This window comes from Lontra canadensis, unplaced genomic scaffold (genome assembly GCF_010015895.1).
Source record: "Lontra canadensis isolate GAN:19392208 unplaced genomic scaffold, GSC_riverotter_1.0 scaffold58, whole genome shotgun sequence".
Lineage (NCBI taxonomy): Eukaryota > Metazoa > Chordata > Mammalia > Carnivora > Mustelidae > Lontra > Lontra canadensis.
Window position 1 is genome coordinate 10,674,191 of NW_022631052.1, and position 25,986 is coordinate 10,700,176.

General features: G+C 45.3%; 1 protein-coding gene across 2 annotated transcripts in view; it reads left to right on the top strand.

The window, feature by feature from the left end:
• Window positions 1-25,986, top strand: part of DNAH10 (dynein axonemal heavy chain 10) — a 134,754-nt gene that overhangs the window by 13,982 nt on the left and 94,786 nt on the right. The window contains exons 7-18 of one of the 2 annotated variants that reach the window (XM_032876461.1): window positions 1,308-1,465; window positions 2,092-2,322; window positions 3,756-3,946; window positions 5,573-5,771; window positions 8,110-8,304; window positions 11,854-12,024; window positions 14,397-14,573; window positions 16,554-16,679; window positions 17,455-17,627; window positions 18,413-18,564; window positions 22,959-23,123; window positions 23,992-24,199. In XM_032876461.1, coding sequence (XP_032732352.1) covers window positions 1,308-1,465; window positions 2,092-2,322; window positions 3,756-3,946; window positions 5,573-5,771; window positions 8,110-8,304; window positions 11,854-12,024; window positions 14,397-14,573; window positions 16,554-16,679; window positions 17,455-17,627; window positions 18,413-18,564; window positions 22,959-23,123; window positions 23,992-24,199 — 2,146 coding nt within the window. Of the gene's footprint in view, window positions 1-1,307; window positions 1,466-2,091; window positions 2,323-3,755; window positions 3,947-5,572; window positions 5,772-8,109; window positions 8,305-11,853; window positions 12,025-14,396; window positions 14,574-16,553; window positions 16,680-17,454; window positions 17,628-18,412; window positions 18,565-22,958; window positions 23,124-23,991; window positions 24,200-25,986 lie in introns of those variants that run through there. The other variant, XM_032876460.1, reaches the window with a different exon arrangement.

The window sequence follows — 25,986 nt, forward strand, 5'->3', positions numbered from 1 at the left end:
TCGGCAGGGAGCCTGCTTCCTCCTCTCTCTCTGCCTGCCCCTCTGCCTACTTGTGATCTCTCTCTCTGTCAAATAAATAAAATCTTAAAAAAAAAAATCTTGGACCGTCCTCTCTGGTTTTGTTTTTGCAAAAGCCCCTCCTTTTATTGGACATGTGTGTCTCCCCCCGACCCCCCCCACCAAGTCCCATGTTCCCTGTTGCAACACAGACTGGTCACACACGGCTTGATGCGTGGCTGCGTCCTGGATACAATGTTTCCTGCATCCCAGGTCTTCTCGTTCAGTTAGTTTCCCCTCTCACTGGGTGGGAGCACATCCTTAAGTAACTTCCCAAGAAAAGGCATGTGGGCGATAATTTTATAAGAACTTGTGTATCTGACAAAGACTTGATTCTATCTTCACAAGAAATTTGGGCCTGCAGACTGGAGTTTAAAACTATTTTAGCACAGAATTTTGAATACAGTTTTCATTGTTTTTTAGCCTCCAATTTTCCCTAGGAGAAATTGGGTTTTTTCTTTTTTTAAGGTGACCTGTCCTCCCGCTCCCCTTATGTGAACTTTTAATTTGTCTTGAAAGTGTCTTGAAATGCTGTGATAATGGGACTTTTGTGTTTTTCCATTTTGCTGAGTACTCTGAATCTTTTCAGCCTGAAGACGTAGCCTTGTAGTCTGACCCCTTCTCTTTATAATTTCCTCCACTATTTATCTCTGTTCTTTCTTGCTAAATTTGGGCGTATGCTCTAGATGCCAGTCTTTTCTTTTTAAAATTTTATTTATTTATTTTAAAGAATATTTATTTATTTGACAGAGAGATCACAAGTAGGCAGAGAGTCAGGCAGAGAGAGAGGAGGAAGCAGGCTCCCTGCCGAGCAGAGAGCCCGATGTGGGGCTCCATCCCAGAACCCTGAGATCATGACCCGAGCCAAAGGCAGAGGCTTCAACCCACTGAGCCACCCAGGCGCCCCTCTGTGACCCATATTAACACTGTTATAATGATCTACATTTTTTAGTTGTATTCTAAAGATTTTATTTTATTTTTTTTTATTAGAGAGAGGGGAGAGGCCAGAGGGAGAAGCAGGCTGTCTGCTGAGCAGGGAGCCCAATGTGGGACCCAATCCCGGGACTCCAGGACCATGACCTGAACCACCCAGGTGCCCCTAGTTGCATTCTAATGGAAGGGAACGAGCTACAGACAGGTCAGGACAGTCCTACCGACTGATGTCTGGAGAGAAAACCTCGTATGTTACTGTCTGTAATCATTTGCCCCCAGATGAGCGGCTCAGCAAGTGACCATTTCTGTTCTGCTAGGTGAGATCAAATTAGAAATGCCGAGCATCAGCGTGGAGAGAGAGGTGTCTGACCTGGCCGCCGACCCGGAAGCTGTGGAAGCCTTAGAGCAGTGCGTGATCAACTGGCTCAACCTGATCTCTGCGGCCGTCGAGGACCAGCTGAAGAAGACTCCCCAGGTAGGTCAGGCCGTCCCTTTGCTCATTCTGGGGAGTCTGGGGATCTGTTTGACCCAGCCTCTGTTCGTACGGTTCTGTGACCTTAAGGATCAAAGCAAACACACCCACGATGTTGTTCTTGGGCTTGCTGACGTTCAGCATGCTTCCAGACCACACTCTGGCCTGACGAAGATAATACCGTGTGTCAGTCAGAGTGCTTGGGCGGCCAGAAACAGGAAACGTTACTCAGTTGGCTTTGACTGCCAGAAACAGGAAATGTTACTTGATTGGCTTCAACAAGAGACCATTTGTGGGCTCCCATAATTGAAAAGTCCAGAGGCAGGGCTGGTTTCAGGTATGGTTTGGTCTGGCTGCGTTTATCTGGGAATCTCTGCTCTCCGTTCCATCCTCCTCTCAGATTGGTCGCCTTCACGGTGGCAATTTCTTCCATCCCCATGTCACGTTGCCCGGAGAAAGGCAGTGTCTCTGCTCAGCCTTCCTAGCCAGAGTCCTCGGATCCAGTCTGATCGGACCATCCTAGGTCAAGTGCATGGGTTGATCCCTATTTGGAGCAGCTGGAGAAAGAAACACGCGCGTGTGTGCTTCATGCCAAGGATGACACTTTGTGTGTTCATGTCACTTCTCAGGGTAATGGTCCCTTGGCCGAAATTGAATTCTGGCGGGAAAGAAATGCAACGCTGAGTGCGCTCCATGAGCAGACGAAGCTTCCAGTAGTCCGAAAGGTCCTGGATGTGATCAAGGAGGCAGATTCCATGCTCGTGGCTAACCTGCAGCCGGTCTTGACCGAGTTATTCAAACTCCACATGGAGGCCTCTGACAACGTGCGGTTTCTGTCCACGGTGGAACGCCATTTCAAGGTACGTGGGCGGCCCGGCGCTTCGGAAGGTCAGGGATTGAGTTTCCTTTTGTAATTCTGCATTTAAATGACTGCGGCAACATGCATAGGACATTGCTTATTTTAACCCCTTGTAAGCGTGTAGCTCACGCACGGTGCTGGGCACCCATCATCCTCCCTGTAAGCATTTCATCCCTGAACATAAACCCAGAGATCCTGACCCAACAGTTCCCTCCTCCTGGCACCCCGGTCACCTCGTTCCCACTCTCTGACTTCACCCAGTTTAGGTATTTTCTGTAAGTGGGGTCATTCGTCTTGTGCGCATAATAGACGACGTCCTTGTGATTTCGACCTGAATTCCCTAGAAACTAATGACATTGAACACCTTGTCATGTGCTTCTTTCTTTGATAAAAAAATATCTACTTTAATCTTTTCCCCATTTTTGATGTAGTCTTATTGATTTAGGAGTTAAACACTTTTTTCTTTTTTCTTTTTTTTTTCAAATAAGTTCCTTATCAGATTTATGTTTTGCAGTATCCCCATCTGTGGGTTTTTTCCACTTGTTCTTTTTTTTTTCTTTTCAGTCTTTGTTCTTTTTTAAGGATATTTTATTTATTTGAGAGAGAAGGAGAGAGAATGGGAGAGAGAGCACATGCAGGGGGAGCAGCAGAGGGAGAGGGAGAAGCTCAGGCTTCCCGCCGAGCAGAGAGCCCGATGTGGGGCTCAATCCCAGGACCCTGAGATCATGACCCAAGCTGAAGGCAGATGCTTCACCGACTGAGCCCCCCAGGCGCCCCTCTGCATGGCTTCTTGGCCCACACAGCTGGCGCGTGGGTGCCCTTGGGCTTCTTTCTCTCCACGTGGTACCTCATCTCCTGGGATTTCTCCACGTGGCTTGGGTGTCTCCAGGCCTGGTGGCTTCAGGGTAACCAGGTCCAAGAGACCAGAAGCAGGCTAGCTAAGGGCTGTGCTCAGAAGGGTTACCACATTACCTCTGCTATATTCTGCTGGCTAAAGAAGTAGGAGTCTGGGGGGATTTGATGGGTGGAGAAGATGACCCCATCCCTTCATGGTGAGGGGGCGCAGTCAGGAGGCTGGGGCTGCCTTTGGAAAAGACAGTCTGCCACGTGCACCGTGTCCTGGGTATGCACGTGTATACTCTGTAGACATATGCATACGTTCTTTTTCTGTCTATTCTCGCTCTCTAGATCTCTCTGTACACACACTCATACTTTATACTTTCCTGCAAATTGCTTTATTTCCTTTCGTTGCAAATCTTCTCTCTCTTTCCATGTCCGTGTGTCCAGATGACATCAGACTTCTTTTCGGGGGTGACACCCTCCTCCCGTATGAGTGTATTAACTTTTGAATTAGGACGAGGGAAGCTTCCCACGTCCGTGTGGTTCAGTGACCTGCTTGACCCCGAGGCTGAGGTCGCTCATTTTCTTGGTCAGAACATCACGCATGGCTCCAGCTTCCACGTGGTCTTGGAGACGATCCCGTCCATGATGAGCGCCCTGCGGATGGTGTGGATCATCTCCCGACACTACAACAAAGACGAGAGGATGATCCCGCTCATGGAGCGGATTGCCTGGGAAATCGCCGAGAGAGTCTGCAAAGTGGTTAACCTGCGGACTCTGTTCAAGTAAGAAGTTGGCGTGCCGAGGTCGTCTTGAGCTCTCAGCTGTCGGGGTGCCTGGTTGGCTCCCGTCAGGGATGTGTCTGACTCTTTTTTTTTAAAGATTTTATTTATCTGACAGAGATCACAAGTAGGCAGAGAGGAAGGGAAGCAGGCTCCCCGCTGAGCAGAGAGCCTGATGCGGGGCTCAATCCCAGGACCCTGGGATCATGACCTGAGCCGAAGGCAGAGGCTTAACCCACTGAGCCACCCAGGCACCCCAATGTGTCTCACTCTTGATCTCAGCTCAGCTGTTGATCTCGGGGTTGTGAGTTTGAGCCCACATTGGGCTTCACACTGGGTGTGGCATCTACCTAAAAAAAACAACAAAAAAGGTCTTAAACAGCTTTACTGAAATCCACCCATTTAGAATGCACAACTCAGTGGCTCTTCAGAGTCCTGTGTCCGTCCTTGTAATGGATGGTAGAATACTTTTCTCAGTTTGAGAAGGCGCCCCATACCCTGGGGCCGTCTCCTCTGTCCTCCCGAGCCACCTGGCCCTGGGCAACCACAGATCTACTTTCTGCCTCGATGGATTTGCCTCTTTGTACAGACGGAGTCCTCCGGCGTGGGGTCCTCTGTGAACGTCTCCTTTCACTCAGCGTCACATTTTCACAGTTCACCCGTGTTGGGGCGCGTGTAGGCGTGCCGCCTTCCTCTTTATGGCCCAGTAATAACCCCTTGTGGGGGTACATAGGTTGTTTATCTTAATTTTTAAAAATGATTAATTGATGTGCTTTAGAGAGAAATCGAGAGTGAGTGCCTGAGTGGGAGGAGGGGCAGAGAGCCTCTCCTGTAGGCTCCCTGCTGAGCGTGAAGCCCCATGACGTGGGGCTCTATCCCAGGACCCTGAGATCACCACCCGAGCCGAAACCAAGAGTAGGATGTTTAACTTATGGAGCCACTCAGACGCCCCATAGGTTATTTTATTTCATTTTTATTTTTTAACGATTCTATTTATTTTAGAGAGTACACACAAGTAGGCAGAGGGCCAGGGAGAAGCAGGCTCCCTGCTGAGCAGGGAGCACTATGTGGGGCTCAATCCCAGGACTCTGGGATCATGACCTGAGCCGAAGGCAGATGCTTAACCAACTGAGCCGCCCAGGGGGCCCAATTATTTTATCTTAATCAGGGCCTTCTTCCTTAGTTAAACTGGGGGAGACAAAGTCCCACTGTCAGAGGGAAACTTCCTTCTGGACCCCAGGCCTCTGAGGTGGGAGAACCTCTAGGATCCAATGTTGGAAGAGATACAGATCTTCACTTTCTTTAAAAAAAGAAAAAAGAAAGAAAGAAAAAAAAGAAAGCTCCCTGGGGGAAGTGAGTCTCCTGTGGGCTGGGTGGCCGGCTGTGGCCAAGATCAGCCCAGGCGTGGCTCCTGATGCCAGACCCGGCAGGTGTGTAAGGCCATCACACCCTTGCACGCTGGGGTGGAGCAGCCACTCCCCAGGTAAGCTTTCCCCACCAGGCTGTGAGATCAGGGAGGCCCTGCTCCTCAGGGAGAGCTCTCCCCTTTGAAGCCTGCTGCCCTTGGAGAGCGCGGCTCGGACCCACGGCTGCTCGCTTCCCCCCATCACGGCCTCTTTTTCTTCGCAGAGAGAATCGAGCCAGTGCCCAGCACAAAACCCTGGAGGCCAGGAACGCCCTCCACATGTGGAAGAAAGCCTATTTTGACACCAGGGCCAAGATTGAGGCTTCAGGGAGAGAAGCTCGGTGGGAATTTGACCGCAAGCGGCTGTTTGAGAGAACGGATTACATAGCCTCCATCTGCCAGGATCTCTGCAATGTTTTGCAGGTGGGAAGGCTGGTGGAGGCTTTCTCTGCTGCGCGGGAAGCCGGCCGGAGTCAGGACTTGCCCCGTGGAAGACGGTTTGGCTTTTTGATGGCACATTCTCTAGGTCGGGGGAAGCCAGGAGGCAGGCAGGGTCTGGCAGGGGGAAGCACTTGAGAGAGCATTCAGAATGTACCAGAACATACCAGAGCCTCACCAGACCTCTTGCAACTTTTCCTTGTCTTCTGCGACACCCCTCCTTCACCCTGCTTTTTGGTATCCTTTGACCTCTGGCCGTTCCTTCTCTGTCTTTTTGCAAAATCCTCCTCCTCTGTCTTCCCCTTAAATGTTGGAATTTCTCAGAGTCCACACCAAGACTCCTCTCTCGACTCTCCTGAGGCCACATCACGCTTGCCCATTGCTTCAGCAGCTATGCATCCATCGGTGACTCCCGTTTCTTTGATGCCTCTCTCTCCTAAAGGAACGTAAAAGGGTTTAGTGGCTGAGTGGATGAATGATCCACAGTCCGCTGTCTCTCAAAGGTTGATGCATTCATTCATTCTTAGTATTTGTCGGGAACTCATCTGTGCCAGGCACCTGGCTTGCCGCTAGAGAAACAGTGGGAGCAGATCCAGGGCCGGTCACCTAACCCACGGTGCCCAGTGCAAACAGACGTGGGACCCCTTGTTCAAAAAGCAGGAAAAAAAAATGCTATTACAAACATTAAAATATAAAGCTTTTCTCTCTCCCCTGACGTGTTCTCAGTGGGCTTTAGTTTTTGCCACGACCGTAGCAAAGTAAAGAGAGTAAAGGGAAACCAAACATTTAAATTATTCCATGAATTTTGCCGTTCATCCTTAAATGGTGTAGTGTTGACTTAGAATGCAAAGACCAGGGCATTTAGCTCGTATGTGGAGTCACAATTTGTTGTCGCTTGGATGTGCCCACGTGTGTCCTTGTTGCCGGGGCAGCTGCGATGCCGCACACAACTTTTCCTCTCACTTCTCGATGCGTGCACATCCTGCCAGGCTCCTCTCCCCTCATGGCTTGCTGACGAGAGGGGAAGAGCTGGGATGGAAAGGAGCATTCTTCGCGTTCTCTGCTGTCCCTCCTATGTCCTCATTTCAGGACATGTAGCTGGTGAACATGGGGAAGTTATAGGAACAAGAAGCCGTAGGGTCTGTTTCCTGTTCAGGCGTGTTTCTCAGAATGGTTCGTGGGCTCCTGTGTCTGAAGAAAAGCCCAGTTTGAAGGGAGAATGTGGTCTTGCGGAGTAGCTGGTGTCCTCGTGTACTTACTGTTCATGCAACACACTTACTTGTCCTGACTGCGAATGTCCCCAAACTGCCATGCACGGTTGGCCCACCAGACTCCTGTGCTCGTGGGGTTATGGGAGGTCACATGCTCTGTGTGGAAAGGAGCAGGGGACATGCAGATCCCAGTTACCTGCTCATATGTGTGCATGACTGCCCATCAGACTTCATTTACAAAACACATGCAAAGAAGTTATGAAGAATTTCAAGAAGGTAATAGCAGAGCCTTAAACCCAGCATAGGGCCCTTTTGAGCTTGGAGCCCTGTGGACCTCCCTGGGTCACACACCTATGAAGATGGCCCGGGCAAGCATGTCCCTAGCGTGTGGCTTCAGGGAGCTTACAGTCTGGTAGAAGAAAGATGGTAGACATAACAGTCATACAGATACATAGCTACAGCTGATGTAAATGCTCTGAAAAGTGCAGTCGAGGAGACTCTTAAAGTGTGTACTGGGGCTTGACCTTTTCTAAGGGGTTGGACATAACAAAGTGATCATCAACGATGAGTTGTAGATAGCCAGGCAATTTGAACAGCAAGTATGAAGGTCTTGTGATAGGAAGGAACATGGGACAGAAAGAGGGCTGGGCTGGCTGCAAGGAGGTGGGGCATGGGGCACAGTCTGGGATGGGGTTGGAGGAGAAAGTGAGCATCTGAACGTGTAGACTTTGCAAACTGTGTCAGGATCTCTGGATCTTGTCCTATAGGCAGTGGGCCTAGTGTCAGAGGTCTTAGACTGCGAGGAAGTTGGCTGTGTGACATGATTTAAAAAAAATTATTATTTTAGAGAGAGAGTCGGGGAGAGGCAGAGGGAGAGATCTCAAGCAGACTCCCTGCTGAGTGTGGAGCCCATCTCGGGACTTGGTCCACCACCCTGCGATCATGACCTGAACCAAGATTTTGAGTCAGATGCCCAACTGACAAAGTCACCCAGGTGCCCCTGTGTGACCTGATTCTTGCCCTCAGGCAGATCTAGATGCAATTTATTTGTAGTTAGAACATTCATGAGAAAACCAAAAGGCAACTTCCTTGTGTTTTGTTTGTTTGGGCAGGTTATGGAGGAATTCTACAATATATTTGGTCCCGAACTAAAGGCAGTGACGGGGGATCCCAAGCGCATTGATGATGTCCTATGCAGGGTGGACAGCCTGGTCACTCCCATGGAAAACCTGGCCTTTGACCCTTTCAGCATCAAGTCTTCCCAGTACTGGAAATACGTGATGGATGACTTCAAGATTGAAGTTCTGGCAAGTAACCCATTGATCCATTTAATCTTGGAAACAGATACTACATTTCTCCCATGTTAAATTAGTTACTTAGTTATGCTTAGGATTTTTTTAAGTCACAAAAAGTAATACTTATTTGTAAACAAACAAACAAACAAAAAAGCAATATGGAGGAGTATAAGGTAGACGTGAACATTCTTTAATCATCTTTGTCCCCATTCCTATCCTTAGGCAGAATAAGGTTAAATCAAACCAGACACATTTTAGCATTTCTGCAAAGCTGAGTTGGGTGTATGATTGGAGAAGACCTAGGAGGGTGACGAATGAGACTTGATTTAGTAGACAGTAGGGAACCACTGAAGGTTGTTGACCAATGAGGTATGGTCAACAGAATTATGGTTGAGGAAGGTTTTTCTGGTCATAGTATAGGCTGATTTGGGCTGGGGTATGACAGGAGGTGGGGAGATGATACAGGTGGTTGCGGCTTAGGGTATGGAGGAGGCAGAGCCATAGAAGGGAGACTGTACCTTAGAATATAGTTTCACTCTACACAGTGTGATAGGATGGTGGATGGTTCATCATGAATTCCTTTCCAGCTTCATGTGGGAAGTGCATCAGTAGTATTCCCATTTATAACCCCAGAGCGTCTTTTTATATGGACAACCCCAGACAGTTCTTGTGTTATCTCAACACTTCCATTTTTTTTTTCTAAAAGATTTTATTTATTTATTTGACAGAGATCACAAGTAGGCAGACAGGCAGGCACAGAGAGAGGGGGGGAAGCAGACTCCCTGCTGAGCAGAGAGCCTGATGCTGGGCTCGATCCCAGGACCCTGAGATCATGATCTGAGCTGAAGGCAGAGGCCCAACCCACTGAGCCACTCAGGCACCCTGTTATTAATTTTTAAATCAAAATTTTCATTAAGTCACTTTGTCAAGTGATACTGAAGGCTACCCAAAAGAAAAAGCAGCCCAAGCTAACTCCTCTCCATTCCTATTATTGCTGTCATTTTTCATAACTCTAGATTTTTTTTGTTGTTTACCTTCCTGTTTCCTAAAGAACATGCCAGTGTGGTTATTTTCTGATTCATCAAATTAAATCGGTTTCAGACACCTATTAAATTTTCTGAGTAGATACAGACTTGCCTTTCCTATTCCTACCCATATCCCTCTTTGCATCTTTGTCATCTAATGTTCTATCATAACTTTTGGTTAAATAAATGGTTAGTGTTTACTTGTTATGTCTGTGCCAACATTGTTCACTACTGAGCCAAGAAGCCCATTGTAACCATACCACCTTTCTCTTATGACCCTTTGTTTTTCCTAAAGTTAGTCATTGCTTTTATTTTTATTTGCCTTGTTATTTACATACTTGTTGTTATGGGTTTTTTTTTTTTTTTTGGCAACTGCTGTAACATCTCTGCCACGTATCTAATGGGTTCCATCTGCTCAAAAATATCAGTGCTATTATTTTCCTGGAGGCCTTTGTCCCAGAGCTCTCTTTTTCTGCTCCAGTCTAAATTGTTTCCTCTTTATACTTACTGCAAAGTAGTCACTCTAGGACTTCTTATTTTTTCTTATCTGTGTTGGATCCTGTTTTCTAGATTTTGCATCTTCCTCTTTCCTTGTAGCTCTTCGTGATGCTGGAGCACCTTTTTTAGGAGCTTCCTAAGAAAGTTTTCATGTATTTTTTGAGTTTTGCAAGTGTGGATTCTGAAATAAAATTAGCTATAGAACTTAAGGTCGAAATAACTTTTATCAGAAATTTGAGGGTATTCATTGATTTCTAGCTTCCAGTGTTATTAGAATTCTGATTTTTTAAAAATTATTTTTTATTAACATATAATGTGGTATTTGCCCCAGGGGTATAGGTCTGTGAATCATCAGGCTTACGCATTTCAGAGCACTCACCATAGCACATTTCCTCCCCAGTGTTCATAACCCAACCATCCCCTCCCTACCCCCCCACCCCTAGCAACCTTCAGTTTGTTTTGTGAGATTAAGTCTCTTATGGTTTGTCTCCCTCCCAATCCCGTCTTGTTTCATTTTTTCCTTCCCTACCCCCCAAGTCCCCCACTTTGCCTCTCAAATTCCTCATATCAGAGAGATCATATAATTGTCTTTCTCTGATTAACTTATTTCACTCAGCGTAATACCCTCTAGTTCCATCCACGTCATTGCAAATGGCAAGATTTCATTTCTTTTGATGGCTGCATAGTATTCCATTGTGTGTATCCACATCTTCTTTATCCATTCATCTGTTGATGGACATCTAGGTTCTTTCTATAGTTTGGCTATTGTGGACATTGCTGCTATAAACATGATTTTTTTTTTTTTTGAGAGAGTGAGTGTGTGTGTGCAAAGTTGGGGGGCAGAGGGAAGGGGAAAGAGAGAATCTTAAGCAGGCTTCATGCCTAGTGTGTTGCCTAACATCAGACTCAGTCTCAAAACCCTGAGATCATGACCTAAGCCAAAATCAAGAGTCAGATGTTTAACCAACTAAGCCATCCAGGCTTCCCTGAACTCCGATGTCATTCTGACTTAATTTTTTCCAGAACTAACCCTACTCTTTTTAGAGTAGGGCGGAATGAGGGTGTAGAGGAAGAATAGTGGTCTGGCTGTGCCGTGTAGAGAAGGGATCCTGTGTCTGCCTCTCACCCTCCTGGTGTCTGGTGTCTCCAGATGTTCAGGCTCCTGGAGGTTTCATGCGGAGAAAACTGGTTCCCACCTGCTCCCCTTGTTGCCAGCATCAGGTTGTAATTCTGTGCCTTCTGTAACATTATTTATTTCCGTCTGCCTAAAATTCCTGAACTCTCTCCTCTTGCTGTTGTGTCCTCTCCCATTTTCCTTGTCTCTATGAGTTAACACTTAAAAACATTTCCTTTTGATCATTTTGAACAGAATGAGGGGAGAGAACAGAAAACCAGTGCAGCCAGTCTGCTGTTTTTAACTGTACACCAGCTTCCACTAAAGCACACTGGACACCCATCTCAAGTCATGAATTTGCTTTTGCTTATTTCTTGCTGCTTTGTTTTCTCAGGATAGTTACAGGGACATGAGGGCTTTTTAAAAATTATTATTTTTACTAACATAGTGTATTATTTGCTTCGGGGTACAGGTCCGTGATTCATCAGTCTTGCATAATTCACTGCGCTCACCATAGCACATGCCCTCCCCAAAGTCCTTCACCCAGCCATCCCATCCCCCCTAACCCCTCCCCATCCAGCAACCCTCAGTTTGTTCCCTGAGATTAAGAATCTCTTATGGTTTGTCTCCCTCTGGTTTTGTCTTGTTTCTTTTTTTTTCTTTTCTTTTTTTTTTTTAAGATTTTATCTATTTATTTGACAGAGATCACAAGTAGGAGGAGAGGCAGGTGGGGGGGTGCTGGTGGATCAGGCTCCCCACTGAGCAGAGAGCCAGATGCAGGGGCTCAATCCCAGGACCCTGAGATCATGACCTGAGCCGAAGGCAGATGCTTAACCCACTGAGCCACTCAGGCGCCCCTGGTTTTGTCTTCTTTCATACGTGAGGATTGTTTTATTTTATTTTTATTTATTTATTTATTGGCAGGTTATTGAGAAAGAAGCAAAAAATTTTATTGATGAATCTTTTAAGACGCTTCGGTCAGCTGAAGCAGCATTTGACATGCTTTTAAAATTTAAGCACATTCGTTCACGGGAAGCTATCAATCGACAAATGATGATGAAATTCAATGATATTCTTGCGCAGTATTGCAAAGAGGTAATTGCTAGATCTATAGGTGCCGTAGCAGTAGAAGACACTTGGCAAACTGTGGAGAATGGAATCACGCTCTTGTCTGTCTCTCGCATCCACGTGCAGAGAAACTGTGGCATTTTCCCCAATGAGCATGTGACAACACGCCGCAGGCAACTGAACCAAAGTGGATTTGTTCGGTGAAGAAATTCAGTAAGGATTTATCAAGGACAATATTCTGTCGCTCCCATTGTGATGGGCTCTGTGCGAGTTAGTAGTCAGAATCACTTTAATCATTGCGGAAGTCTTAGCTACCTGTATACATATTTATAGATTAATTCAGAAGAATGTCTCTGGTGTTCACATATTCCAAACATGGGGTGGGACACAGAGATGGAGAGGGGAACAAAACACAGATTCTGCCTTCGAAGAAGTCAGTATCTAGTGGGAGAAACAAACAAAAAATTGCTTATCATTTTATTCAGAGGATAAAGGATTTTATTCAGAGGATAAAATGAAACCGTGTGATGTAATCAGTTGGTGTGACATAAAGGGGTGAAGGGATCTCCAAACGTGTCGTTTCCTCTTGCTGCCAGAACAAGGTGCTACAAACTTGGTGACTTCGAACCACGCCGATCTGCTACCTGACACACGATTTTGAAGGTCCGGAATGGGCCCTGGTCTCATCGGGTTGAAATCCAAGGGTCGGCAGGGCTGGGTTCCTTTCTGGAGTCTCTAGGGAGAATCCATTTCCTTGTTTGGTCCCCCCACCCCCATCCCTAGCTTGTAGAGATTCGTGGCTCCCTTCCGTCTTCAAAGCCAGCTATGGCCAGTCCTGTGTCCATCGCTCTGACCCTTTGCTTTGCCTTCCTCTTCCTCTTTTAAGGGCCCTTGTGGGTCCCTCGGGCCCACCCAGCTAATCCGGGGTCATCGCCCTTATAAGGTCAGCCGCTTGGCAACTTTAGTTCCCTTTGTCATGTAATATAATATATTCCTAGATTCTGGGGATCGGGACAATTGCTGGGGGGTTACTATTGTCTCTCCCACCTCTAATTACCCACATGAGAGTGTGGAGCTGCTGCTTTTAAAAAGCGGGTCCAGACCATGTGGTCCCCCAATTCCACTTCTGGGCATAGACCCTCAAGAAGTGAAAACAGAGTCTCGAAGAGGTATCGCACACGGCACTATGCACACGGGCCAGAATATGCAAACAGCCCAGGAGTCTACTGATAGAGGAATGGGTACACAAAATGTGGTCTCTCCATGCAATGGAGTAAGACTCAACCTTAAAAAGGAAGGACCTTGTGGCAACTGCTGCTGCAGGGATGGGGCCAAAGGCATTTCTGAAGTCAGAAAAGCTCAGTCACTCTCTGGTTCCACTTGCACGAGGTACATAGAGGAGTCAAATTCAGGAGACGCAAGGGAGAGAGGGGTGAGTGCCGGGGGTTGGGGGTGGAAGGTGAGGAGTCAGTGTTTCTTGGGAACGGGAGTCTCCGTTTGGGAGGGATGAAACTGTTCTGAGCTGGGTGGTGGTGGTGGTACGAAGGTGTGAATGTGCTTAATGTTGCCGAAAGGCATTGAAAGATGGTAAATTTTTAAAAAATTTTTAAAAGTTTTTATTTATTTGATACAGAGAGATCACAAGTAGGCAGAGAGGCAGGCAGAGAGAGGGGGAAGCAGGTCCCCTGCTGAGCAGAGAGCCCGATGTGGGGCTCGATCCCAGGACCCTGGGATCATGACCCGGGCCGAAGGCAGAGGCTTAACCCCCAGGAGGCTTGAGCCACCCAGGTGCCCTGAAAGATGGTAAATTTTACATTATATGTATTTTACGATAATTAAAAAAAATTTAAAATCTCAGTGGTGTGTGTGTGTATGGGTGCACATGCATGTGTACATGTGCGCACACACACAATGTAGGTCTGGCTGCTGGTCCTGCCTGGAACAGATCTCAGAATATCTGGGGCACCTGGGTGGCTCAGTGGGTTAAGCCTCTGCCTTTGGCTCAGGTCATGATCCCAGGGTCCTGAGATTGAGCCCTGCATCGGGCTCTCTGCTCAGCAGGGAGCCTGCTTCCCTCTCTCTCTTTGCCTGCCTCTCTGCCTACTTGTGATCTCTGTCAAATAAATAAAGTCTTCTAAAAAATATATCTATTAAGTCAGTGACGTGATTGTGGGTGGTCTGCAGTCATAAGGCAATTTGGAGCACTGCCTATGTTAAACCAAAGGAAAAAACCTGCTGGGGTGTAAGGAAAAGAGTAAATAATAAGCAGCCAAAAGCATGATTCTGTAGCTCATTTGTTGTCGGACGCTCGAGCGTTTGTTGGTTTCAAGACCCAGTTCAGTCTTTCTGCACACGTGCCGAGGCGTACCACAGACAGAGTGCCTCTGATTGCTTTTCAGATCGACATCGTTAATAAGCTCTTTGTTCAGAACCTGGACAACCCCCCACTGTACAAGAATCACCCTCCAGTAGCAGGTGCGATCTACTGGGAACGGTCCCTGTTCTTTCGGATCAAGCACACCATCCTCAGGTTCCAGGAGGTGGAGGAGATCCTGGACAGTGATCGAGGAAGAGAGGTGCGTCGCTTTGGCTGGGGTCATCCCCTCGCGTATTTCAGAGATGAGGAAGGGCTGCCCTCGGGAGGGGCGCATCCAGGCCTCCCACTGAGAAGGTCTTTCCTGTGGTCCCTGATTTCAGGATCAGGTTTAAAACTACATTTTGTGTTCTTTATCTTTGGCATCTTATTATTTTTTTAAATTTATTTTTTCAGTGTTCCAAGATTCGTTGTTTATGCACCACGCCCCGTGTTCTAGGCAATCTCTGCCCTCCTTAATACCCATTAAAGGATCGCCCATCCTCATCCCACCACCCTCTCCCCTCCAAAACCCTCAGTTTGTTTCTCAGAGTCCACAGTCTCTCGTGGTTCATCCCCCGCTCTGATTTCTCCCAATTCACTTTTCCTTTCCTTCTAATGTCTTCCGTGTTATTCCTTATGCTCCACAAGTAAGCGAAACCGTATGATAATTGACTCTCTCTGCTTGAATTATTTCACTCAGCATAATCTCCTCCAGTCCTATCCGTGTTGATACAAAAGTTGGGTTTTCATCCTTTCTGATGGAGGCAAAATACTCCATAGTGTATATGGACTACATCTTTCTTTTTTTTAAAAGATTTTTTAAAAAAATTATTAATTTGACAGAGATCAGAAGTAGGCAGAGAGGCAGGCAGAGAGAGAGAGGAGGAAGCGGGCTCCCTGCTGAGCAAAGAGCCCGATGCGGGGCTCAATCCCAGGACTCTGGGATCATGACCTGAGCCAAAGGCAGAGGCTTTAACCCACTGAGCCACCCAGGCGCCCCTATGGACTACATCTTTATCCATTCATCTGTTGACATCTTGGTTCTCTCCACAGTTTGGCAACTGTGGCCATTGCTGCTATGAACATTGGGGTGCAGGTGCCCCTTCTTTTCACCACATCTGTATCTTTGGGGTAAATACCTAGTAGTGCCATTGCAGGGTCATAGGGAAGCTCTGTTTTTAATTTCTTAAGGAATCTCCACACTGTTCTCCAAAGTGGCTGCACCAACTTGCATTCCCACCAACAGTGTAAGAGGGCTCCCCTTTCTCCACATCCTCACCAACACACGTTGTTTCCTGTCTTCTTAATTTTGGCCATTCTGACTGGTATAAGTTGGTATCTCAGTGTGGTTTTGATTTGAATCTCCCTGATGGCTAGTGATGATGAACATTTTTCCATGTGTTTGTTAGCCATTTGTATGTCTTCTTTGGAGAAGTGTCTGCTCATGTCTCCTGCCCATTTTTGGACATGATCATCTGTTTTTTGGGTGTTGCGCTTGAGGAGTTCTTTATAGATCTTTGATACCAGCCCTTTGTATCTTTGGTGTCTTAATCTGTACAGGCATCTTCTAGGTAACCAGGCACACGGGCTTCTCCCTGAACTTGATCTCCAGCTTTTCTGGAGGAGGACCATCTTTCTGATAATACTGTCCCTCCCCTGCCCGTGGGCGTTTGTACCTTACATCACCAGCATTGAGAAACCATTTGCTCAAAGGTTGGGAGAGTAAATGTTTTAGGCATTTGCAGGTAATACCCTGCCGTGGTGTAGCAAGAAAGCAGCCATGGAAAGGGGGACAAGGAACAAGCATGGTTGCGTTCTTACAAAACTTCACGTACCATTGCCGAAACTCTAATTTCCTGTGCTTTTCACACATCACAAAGCACTGTCGTTCTTTTTGGGTTCCTGCTAATCCTTTAAAAATGTAAAAGCTGTTCTTAGCTCTCGGGCTGCACCAAAGGCAGCCCACAGGCTGGAGTCTGCTGATCTCTGCTAGTTGGTGTGGATTTCAAGTCATATCGTTTTAAACACACCCTCCAAAATTTGTGAAAATTTCTATGCTTCCTTTTGCAAAATGTGCTCACAGATTACTTTGTTTTTAAAGGGAGGGGGAGAGAGAGAGAGAGAGAGAGAGAGAGAGAGAGAGAGAGAGAGGAGTGTTCTTTCCAAGGGCAAACTGACAATTGCCTGAGTTCCTTGACAGGTGAAACAAAAGTACTTGGAAGTGGGGAGGACCATGAAGGACTATGAGGACAGGAAGTACGAGCAGTGGAGAGAGACCACGGAGCTGGTCCTGCCGACCCTTATGAAGAAGAGCCTGCTCACTAAGGTGCATATTTCCAGGTCCTTGCCCAGGTTAGGGCGGTGGGGGCAGATGATGGCGTCCGCCATTTTCTTGAGGTTTGGTGTGTGCACAGGTGTTTCCAAAATCAAAGGCAAAGAAGGGCCCAGGCTGCCAGGGGAGGAGACAGAGGCAGCATCATGTCATGGCTAGGAAATGTGCCAGAATCCGGCAACCCCGCTCAGTCTGTGGGTGAGCGGCTTAACTCCAAGCCTCAGTTTCCCCATTTGTAAAATGAGCCGGAGCAGGTGACACCAACACACGAAGCACTAGTCTGTAGGAAGTAGCTGTCCATTGACCTGCAGAAAAAGGCCATTTCCCGTGATTCGCCCTTGTCCACGGCACTTGAGCTCTACAGAGCCTTTGATAGACGGCAGATGCTCAGTAAAGAAAACCTCGTGGCAAGGCTGGGGGTGAGGGAGGGCAGGAGAGACCTGGGCGAGGCGGCTTTAGGACTGTGGTCTGCAAAATCCTGCAGCAGGGACTAAACCAAGTGCAGAGGCCCAGATGGGGCCGGCAGGGAAGCCAGAAGTCTGGATATTTACATGCAATTGACCAGTTTGGGAAAGTGAGGGACTAAATCGAATTCTTTAAACACTGTTCGCTGAACAAAACACGTATCTGAGCTGGCTGCAGCCGGCTCCCCAGTCTGGCCCCATCCAGGGCCCTTCGCCAATCTTTGTCCAAATGTATGTGTGCCCTGGGTTGTGCGGGCTGCTTCTCGGACCGCCCCTGCCATGCTCGTGAGACCTCTCTTCCACAGACCTCTTCAGCTGCTGACGAGACGGCCAACTTGGAAAAGGGGGCCATGTTTGCAATTAATTTTTCACCGGCTCTCAAGGAGATTATTAACGAAACAAAGTACTTGGAACAGCTAGGATTCTCTGTCCCTGAATTAGCAAGAAATGTTGCTCTCCAGGAGGACAAATTTCTTCGGTAAAAAAGATTCTTCTCTTAAATCAATAGTAAGCTTCTTGATCTCGGGACCCCTTTAGACATTCTTAAAAATGTATGCAAAACTCACCCTCTCCTGCTTTCTTTTTTCTGTATTTTATTGCCACCAGGATTAGAAATGAAAACTAAGCAATGTTTAAACTGTGTATTCATCCATTCGTCTAGAAGTAATGATAACAAACCCATTCCATGTTAAATAACAGTTTCTAATGAAAAATAACCAATATTTTCCAGAAAAGAAAGTTAGTGGGAAGACCAGCATTGTTTTCAATTCCTGCACATCTTTCTTTTCTTTTTTTTTTTTAAAGATTTTATTTATTCATTTGACAGACAGAGATCACAAGTAGGCAGAGAGGCAGGCAGAGAGAGGAGGAAGCAGGCTCCCCGCTGATCAGAGAGCCCGATGCAGGGCTCGATCCCAGGACCCTGAGATCATGACCTGAGCCGAAGGCAGAGGCTTAACCCACTGAGCCACCCAGGCGCCCCCTCGCACATCTTTGGATCAAAGTTTTAGCCTAGGGGCGCTTGGGTGGCTCAGTTGGTTAAGTGTCTGACTCTTGATCTCAGCTCAGGTCTCGATCACAAGGTTGTGAGTTTGAGCCCCACGTTGGGTTCCATGCTGGCTGAGGAGTCTGCTTAAAAAAAAAAGAAAAAAGAAAACAAAGCTTTAGACTAGTTAATGGTGTTTTGTAACCTATTTAAAATGTTACGGTTTTTATGAGCTCCATTGTACATGCTCGTATCAGTGACTTTCTTGTGACGCACAGGTACACGGAAGGAATACAGCGTATGCTGGACCACCATCACATGCTCATAGGAACGTTAAATGAGGCAGAGTCTCTCCTTCTCGACCATCATTCCCAGGAATTAATGAGAGTGTTTAGGTCTGGATATAAGAGACTAAATTGGAGCTCACTAGGTAATACAATTCATCTACCTGTTTATTACCTTGTAGACTTCGGGATGCAAAAATAATTTCTTTAAGATCGTTTTCATTGAATTATACTTCTTGTGTGTATGTAGATGTCGCTGACACCTGAGTTTCAAACATAAATCATTTATACTTGGTGGAACTTAGACTTAATCTCAAGGCTTTAGTTGGGACTGAAGATGAGATGGATGCCATTTGGACAACCGGCTGACCTTATACTTTGTCCTCCAAAAATAAAGTGACTTTTATTTTTTTTCCCAATATCTTTCTATCTTTTGCTAATACTGAAATTCTAATTTTGAAATAATTTGTGGATTCACGCCCAGTTGTAAGAATTAATACAGAGAGGTGCTGTGCATGTTTTACTCAGTGCCCTCCCCACGATAGCTTCTTCCAAAACTGTTGTACAGCTCACACTCCACACCTGTTGACACTGATACAGGCAAGGTGTGGTGTGTTTCCGCACTGCGGTGAGAACCCATGTTGCCCCCCCCCCTTTTAAAAAGATTTATTTATCTATTTGGCGGACAGAGATCACAAGGCAGAGAGAGGCGGGGGAAGCAAGCTCCCCACTGAGCAGAGAGCCCAATGCAGGGCTTGATCCCAGGACCCTGAGATCATGATCTGAGCCAAAGGCAGAAGCTTAACCCACTGAGCCACCGAGGTGCCCCTCATGTTGCTGTTTTAAAGTCCTATGCACGTCACACTCTTTCCCAGCCCCAACCCCTGCAACCACGAATCTGCTCTCCATGTCCATCATTTTGTCATTTCAAGAGTGTTGCATAAATGAATTTGCATGTAACCTTTTTGGGTTGGCTTTTCCTCTGTTAGCATAATTCCCTGGAATGTTGTCCAGGTTGTTACATGTACTGCTAGTGTGTTTCTTTGGCGGCTGAAATCCCATGGCCTCAATGTGCCCCAATTAAGCCATTCACCTGTTGAAGGACACCTGGGTCATTTCCAGGTTTGGCTATGATGAATAAACATTTGTGCTAGAAAAATATTTGTGTGTGAGGCTTTACATGAACATGAGTTTCACTTCTCTGGGACAAATGCTGAGGAGTGCAATTTCTGGGTCCTATGCTGCTTGCATGTTTAGTCTTTATTATTATTACTGTTATTAATTGCCATGGTGTTTTCCAGGTGACTGTGCCATTTTGCATTGTGCCATCAACAATGTATGTTCCTTTTTTTTTTCTGGGTCTTGGCCAGCATTTTGGTATTGTCACGTTTTTTTTTATTATAATCATTGTGTAGCTGTGTAATGGTCTCATTATGGTTTTTATTTGCATTTCTGGATTGGTTGATGATGTTGAGCATTGTTTCATGTGCTTGTTCACCATCCGTGTATCTTCTTCAGTGAAATGTCGTTCTATGTCTTCTGATGATACTGTTTGCTTTTTCATTGTGAGTTTTGAGAGTTCTTTTTGCATTTACATACTAGCCGCTTGTTGGATATGTGGTTTGCAAATATTTGTATTTGTGTTTTCATTGTCCTAATAGCGTCTTTTATAGACTGAAAGTTTAAAATTTTGAGAATCCCAATTTATCAAGTTTCCCTTTTATGGATCATGCTTTTGGTGTCAAGTCTAAGGATTCTTTTTGTGATCAATCTTGGTTATTTTTTTTGTTCAAAGTGTGAGAGTATAGTTGAAGTTTATTTCTCTTCCTTCTTCCTCCACCTCTTCTTCCACCCCTCCTTTTTTTTTTTTTTAAAGATTTTATTTATTTGACAGAGATCACAAGTAGGCAGAGAGGCAGGCAGAGAGAGAGGAGGAAGCAGGCTCTCCGCTGAGCAGAGAGCCCGATGCGGGACTTGATCCCAGGACCCTGAGACCATGACCTGAGCTGAAAGCAGAGGCTTTAACCCACTGAGCCACCCAGGTGCCCCTCCTCCTCCTACTTCTTGATGATGGATGTCTATCATTAATTGAGAAGGCTAACTTTTTCTATTAAATTGAATTTGCATCTATGTAGAAAACTATCTGGGCATATTTGTATGGGTCTCTTTCTGGGTTCTTTATTCTTTTCCATTGATCTATGTGTCTGTTCCTCTGCCAGTATCACAGTCTTGATTACTGTAGATATATGGTAAGTCTGGAAATTGGCTAAATTGATTCTTCCCATTTTTCCCTCAGGCAAATTATTTTAGCTTTTCCAGTTCCTTTGATTTTCCATATAAATTTTAGAATAATCTTGTCTATATCTACCAAAAAATGCTTATTGGGATTTTGATGGGAATTATGCTAGCTCTGTGTATCAATTTAAGGAAAATTGATATCTGAACTCTGTTGAGTTTTGCAATCCATGAACATGGTATATCTTTCCATTTATTTAGGTTTTTTATTTCTTTCATTAGCACTGTTTAGTTTTCAACATACAAGTTTTGTACATGTTTTGTTAGATTTATGCTGAAGTATTTAATCTTTTGATGAATGGTTGTAAATGATACCGTGTTTTTAATTTTGGTGTCTACTTGTTTGTTGCTAGTTTATAGAGATACAATTAATTTTTTGTATGTGGTCTCTTTTACCTCCATGGCCTTCTCTGGTAGAGGGATCAGGGTACTTCATCACAGTAGTATGAACGTGGACGTCTAGGCCCCCCAACTTGTCCTTATTGGCAAGGGTCACAGTTTTTTCTGTGGTGTTTGGCTAGAGTAGAGCAGTTACTTTGTAATATTTTCTGTCTTGTCAGGATGTTCCTTTCCTTTGGCTAGACAGAACAAGCTTTTTGGGACTTTAGCATTTATGGGTTGCCAGTTTCTTTTTTTTTTATTATTATTTTTATTAACATATAATGTATTATTTGCTCCAGGGGTACAGGTCTGTGAATCCTCAGGCTTACATACTTCACAGCACTCACCATAGCACATACCCTCCCCAATGTCCATAACCCAACTGCCCTCTCCCTACCCCAGGGTTGCCAGTTTCTTAATCTCTAAGTCTGAGATATAGAAGGAAAAGGAACTCATTCTTTGGGTCCCAAGGTCCCTAGCTTGTTGGCCTCTCTCCACCTTTTAGAGTCTTATATTTGTTTTATAGATAATGTGCAGGGTTCCTAACTGTGTTTAGTAGGAGGAATAAGGGAAAACACATCTACTCCCTCTTCTTAGAAGTAGAAGCTCCCTTTACTTTTTAATTTTAATTTTTCTAAAGATTTTATTTATTTATTTGACACACAGAGAGAGTGAGTATGCATGCAAGCAGGGGCAGCGGCAGAGGGAAAGGGAGAAACAGGCTCTCCGCAAGCAGAGAGCCCGATGTGGGGCTCAATCTCAGGACCCTGGGTTCATGTCCTGAGCTGAAGGCAGGTGCTTAACTGACTGAGCCACCCAGGCATCCTCCCTTCCCTTTTTAATTTAATTTTATTTTTGTTTATTTATTTTTTATTATGTTAGTCACCATACAGTACATACACCATACAGTACAGTTTTTGATGTAGTGTTCCATGATTCATTATTTGGGTATAACACCCATTGCTCATTACAACATGTGCCCTTTGCTTTTTTAAATAAGCAAGGCACTTTTGCTCTTTTTTTTCCTTCTTTTCAAATATTCTCCCCTCTTCTCCTTGTCATTTCCTTCTCTTCTTCCCTTCTTTGAATGAAGAATGTGCATATTTGGACTTGGGCTGCCGAGTTAAACCCCCTGGGTTAAAAGTCCAGCTCTACACTGTGGAGGCCCAGTGTCCTCATCTGTAAGGTCAGCATCATCTTAGTACCCAGTTCACGGGAATGTTGTAAAAACTTGATGACAGTGACATGCTTAAACCACTGCCTGACCAATTACATGTGCTTAATCCAGGTTTACGATTCATGTCATTACTGGCTACTTTGCCAAGCAACAGGCCAGAGGAGACTGGAGACAGAGTAGGGTAGAGTGGAAGGTTCATGTTTCCATAGCAGTGGGAAGACAATGGAGTTGAACCTTCTCTTTCTCCTCACTACATCTCCTGCTCTAGATGATGATGTATCATTTGATTCTTTTTTTTAAGATTTTATTTATTTATTTAAGAGAGAGTGCAAAACAGTGGCGAGGGAGAGGAAGAAACAGTCTCCCTGCTGAGCAGGGAACCCAAAGTGGGGCTTGATCTCAGGACCCTGGGATCATGACCTGAGCCAAAGGTGGACGTTTCACCAACTGAGCCCCCCCAGGCATCCCTGGTAGGTTCTGAGAACAGAGGTCCTTGTCCTCATCCCTAAGAGTGCTAAGGGGATGTTAGCCCCCACCAAGACCCAAGGGGATGAGATGAGCAGGGTCTTTCCTGTGACCGGATGCCAGTATTAACCTCCCAGATGTTGGTGGGCAAGGTATGGAAAGAAAGCGTTTGAAAGCGAAATATCTTTTTTTTTTCTCCTTTCTCTTTTTTTTCCCCCAAAGGTATTGCTGACTACATAACTCGGTGCAAACAGGCCATTGGGAAATTTGAGTCCCTTGTCCACCAGATTCATAAGAATGCCGATGACATTTCTAACAGGCTTATGTTAATAGAGTCTATAAACCTCTTTAAATATCCGGTACCCAAAAATGAGGAAGATCTTCCAGGTAGATACAATTTCTTGTTTCTCTGATAACAGAAGAAATGAAAAAAAAAACAAAAACAAAACTCTGTTGGTTATGATTGCACATGTGCTCTCTCTCTCTCTCTCTCTCTCTCACACACACACACACACACACACACACACACACACACACACTTGTTCCACGAATGGAACAAAACCATTCCCAAAGATCTCAGTCACTTACTTGAAAGGATCATGAGTAATTCTTTCTTTTTGCCATGTTTTCTATGTTGCTTAGACAGTTTTCAAATTCTGGGGTCTGTGACAATCAGGAGTATTTTTGTAACAGTAAAGTAGAGTGTGTTCTTATGGGCTCACATTTACTTGTTTAAACAAGGTCTTTTACATGGCCTTAGACAAGTCAAAAAACAATTAAAGAAAAGCAAGGTTGCGCAAAGATCCAAAAGCCCTCTTTTGTATGGAGTATGGTTTGGCAGGCACAATGGGCATTCCCGTGTTGTCGTTTATTTTTTGATTAGGGCATGTCTTAACTTTTGGTATTGACTTATTTTCTTTCAGTCTAGGTTAGAGGCTTGTTTTGTAATTTTTAAAAAATTAACATATAATGTATTATTTGTTTTAGGAGTACAGGTCTGTGCTTCATCAGGCTTACAGAATTCACAACACTCACAAACCACATCCCTCCATGCCAATGTCCATCCCCCAGCCACCCCATCCCTCCCACCTCCTTCCTTTCCAGCAACCCTCTGTTTGTTCCCTGAGATTAAGAGTCTCTTTTGGTTTGTCTCCCTCCCTGGTTTCTAAGAGATACAGTTGATGTTTGGATTGCTTTGTGAGTAATGTCCTTTCCTGTATTCACGAAGAATGGTAACCGATGTCTTCCTCTACAGGCGTGAAGGAGTTCTTTGAGCACATCGAAAGGGAAAGGGCCAAAGATGTGGATCACATGGTCCGGTGGTATCTTGCCATTGGGCCTCTACTGACCAAAGTCGAGGGTCTGGTCATCCACACCAACACGGGCAAGGCTCCCAAGCTGGGCTCCTATTACGAATACTGGGAACGTAAAATTTATGAGGTCTTGACGAAGCTCATCCTGAAGTAAGTTAATCTTGTTGCCTATTTTAAAGACGGGGGGCATAGATTAAAATAATTTACATATATGAATAGTTGAAGACGGAGTCATAAAATGCAGAGAAGAAATCATCGGACAGTAAGTCCGCTTTCTGGTTGAAGGGCGGTCCCAGGATGGAAGGGTGACTTTCCCATTTGGCTCTCATTCTTTTTTTTTTTTTTTTTTAAAGATTTTATTTATTTATTTGACAGAGAGAGATCACAAGTAGACAGAGAGGCAGGCAGAGAGAGAGAGAGGGAAGCAGGCTCCCTGCCGAGCAGAGAGCCTGACGCGGGACTCGATCCCAGGACCCCAACCTGAGCCCAACCCACTGAGCCACCCAGGCGCCCCTGGCTCTCATTCTTATTAGGCCCCTCGACATTCTGAAAAGGAAATGATTTCCCTCCCCTTATCAGCTATCCTAAAGACCTACATCCTGTCACTCAATATTACCCAAATCCTAGGTGATACCCTCCCCTGTATTGAGAGAGGCTGAACTGAAGGACATATGACCCGATTACTCTCCCTGATGGTCTACAGCAAATCCCTGGCTGGCATGGGCATCACATATGTGTTGAATGTCTATTACATGGGCCAACCTCACAATAGGCAAGGCTCTCCTGTCCCTTCTAGAGCTCTCAGCCCACAGCTCAGCACCTCAGGTAGACCAGCTCAAAGCTCACTGCCTGAGCTTCATCACATTGACTAAGGATCATTCTAGGAATTCCTAGTCTGGTTTCCTAGAATGATTCTAAGTCAATGTGATGGGACCATCACACTGGTACTCTTACCTCCATGTTGTCAAGGGTTATATTCATTTCATCATGCAACCCCTTCTTTGAAGAACCCCAGAAGAAATTTCTCTAGCATCCCTTCTGATCCCAGTCTCCTGAAAAAGGAGTTTTCTTTCTTTCTTTCTTTTTTTTTTTTTAGGAGTTTTCTTTTTTGTCTATCATTTTTTTTGTTTTGTTTTTAAATGGTGTGGGTACTATGAATTGTTGACTTCATAGCTTTCCCTTTTCTCCTTGGCTGCTGGGAAACTCAGAGCCCAATTTGTAGCCTAAATGCAGCAAGTTTATAGGTACTTATGTTTGTATTGTCTCATTCTTGGCTCTAGATATATATATTTAAAATCTATCACATATGGGAGCTTACTTTGCACCAGGCTCATGTTACACTCTTTACAATCTCCTCCCTATTTTTCAGACACAGACTGTTGGGAGGATAGGTGACTTGCCTAAGGCCACACACACACACATCTAGTAAGAAGAAGGGCTAGAATGTGAATCTGGGTCAGTGAGAACTTCATTAAACATCTGTGTTTAGTGTCCTTTCTTTCACATTTTATCCCAGTTTGATTTTAGGGTCTCTTACTGCAGTTATTTTTGTGAGCTGATAAAATCTACTTTGGAACAAGACATTGATAAATAAAATAAGCACCTTTGGTTGTCTTGCTTCCTGGACCCAGTTTGATAAATTTCACTAAGTTGATCATTTACAAAAAACTGTGTTCTACACATTTCCTTTTTTAAATTGTTTCTAACTTAGATTCCTGCAGCAGCCCCTTACATAGGGCACTTCCTATGATGTTTCCCTTTCTAATATGCTGTGTGATCCACTCATCCTTCCTTCCATCCATCCATCTTCCCCATCCATCCTTCCATCCACCCATCTTCCCCATCCATCCACTCATTCATCCATCCATCCATCCATCCATCCACTCATTCATCCATCCACTCATCCACTCATCCATCCATCCATCCATCCATCCATC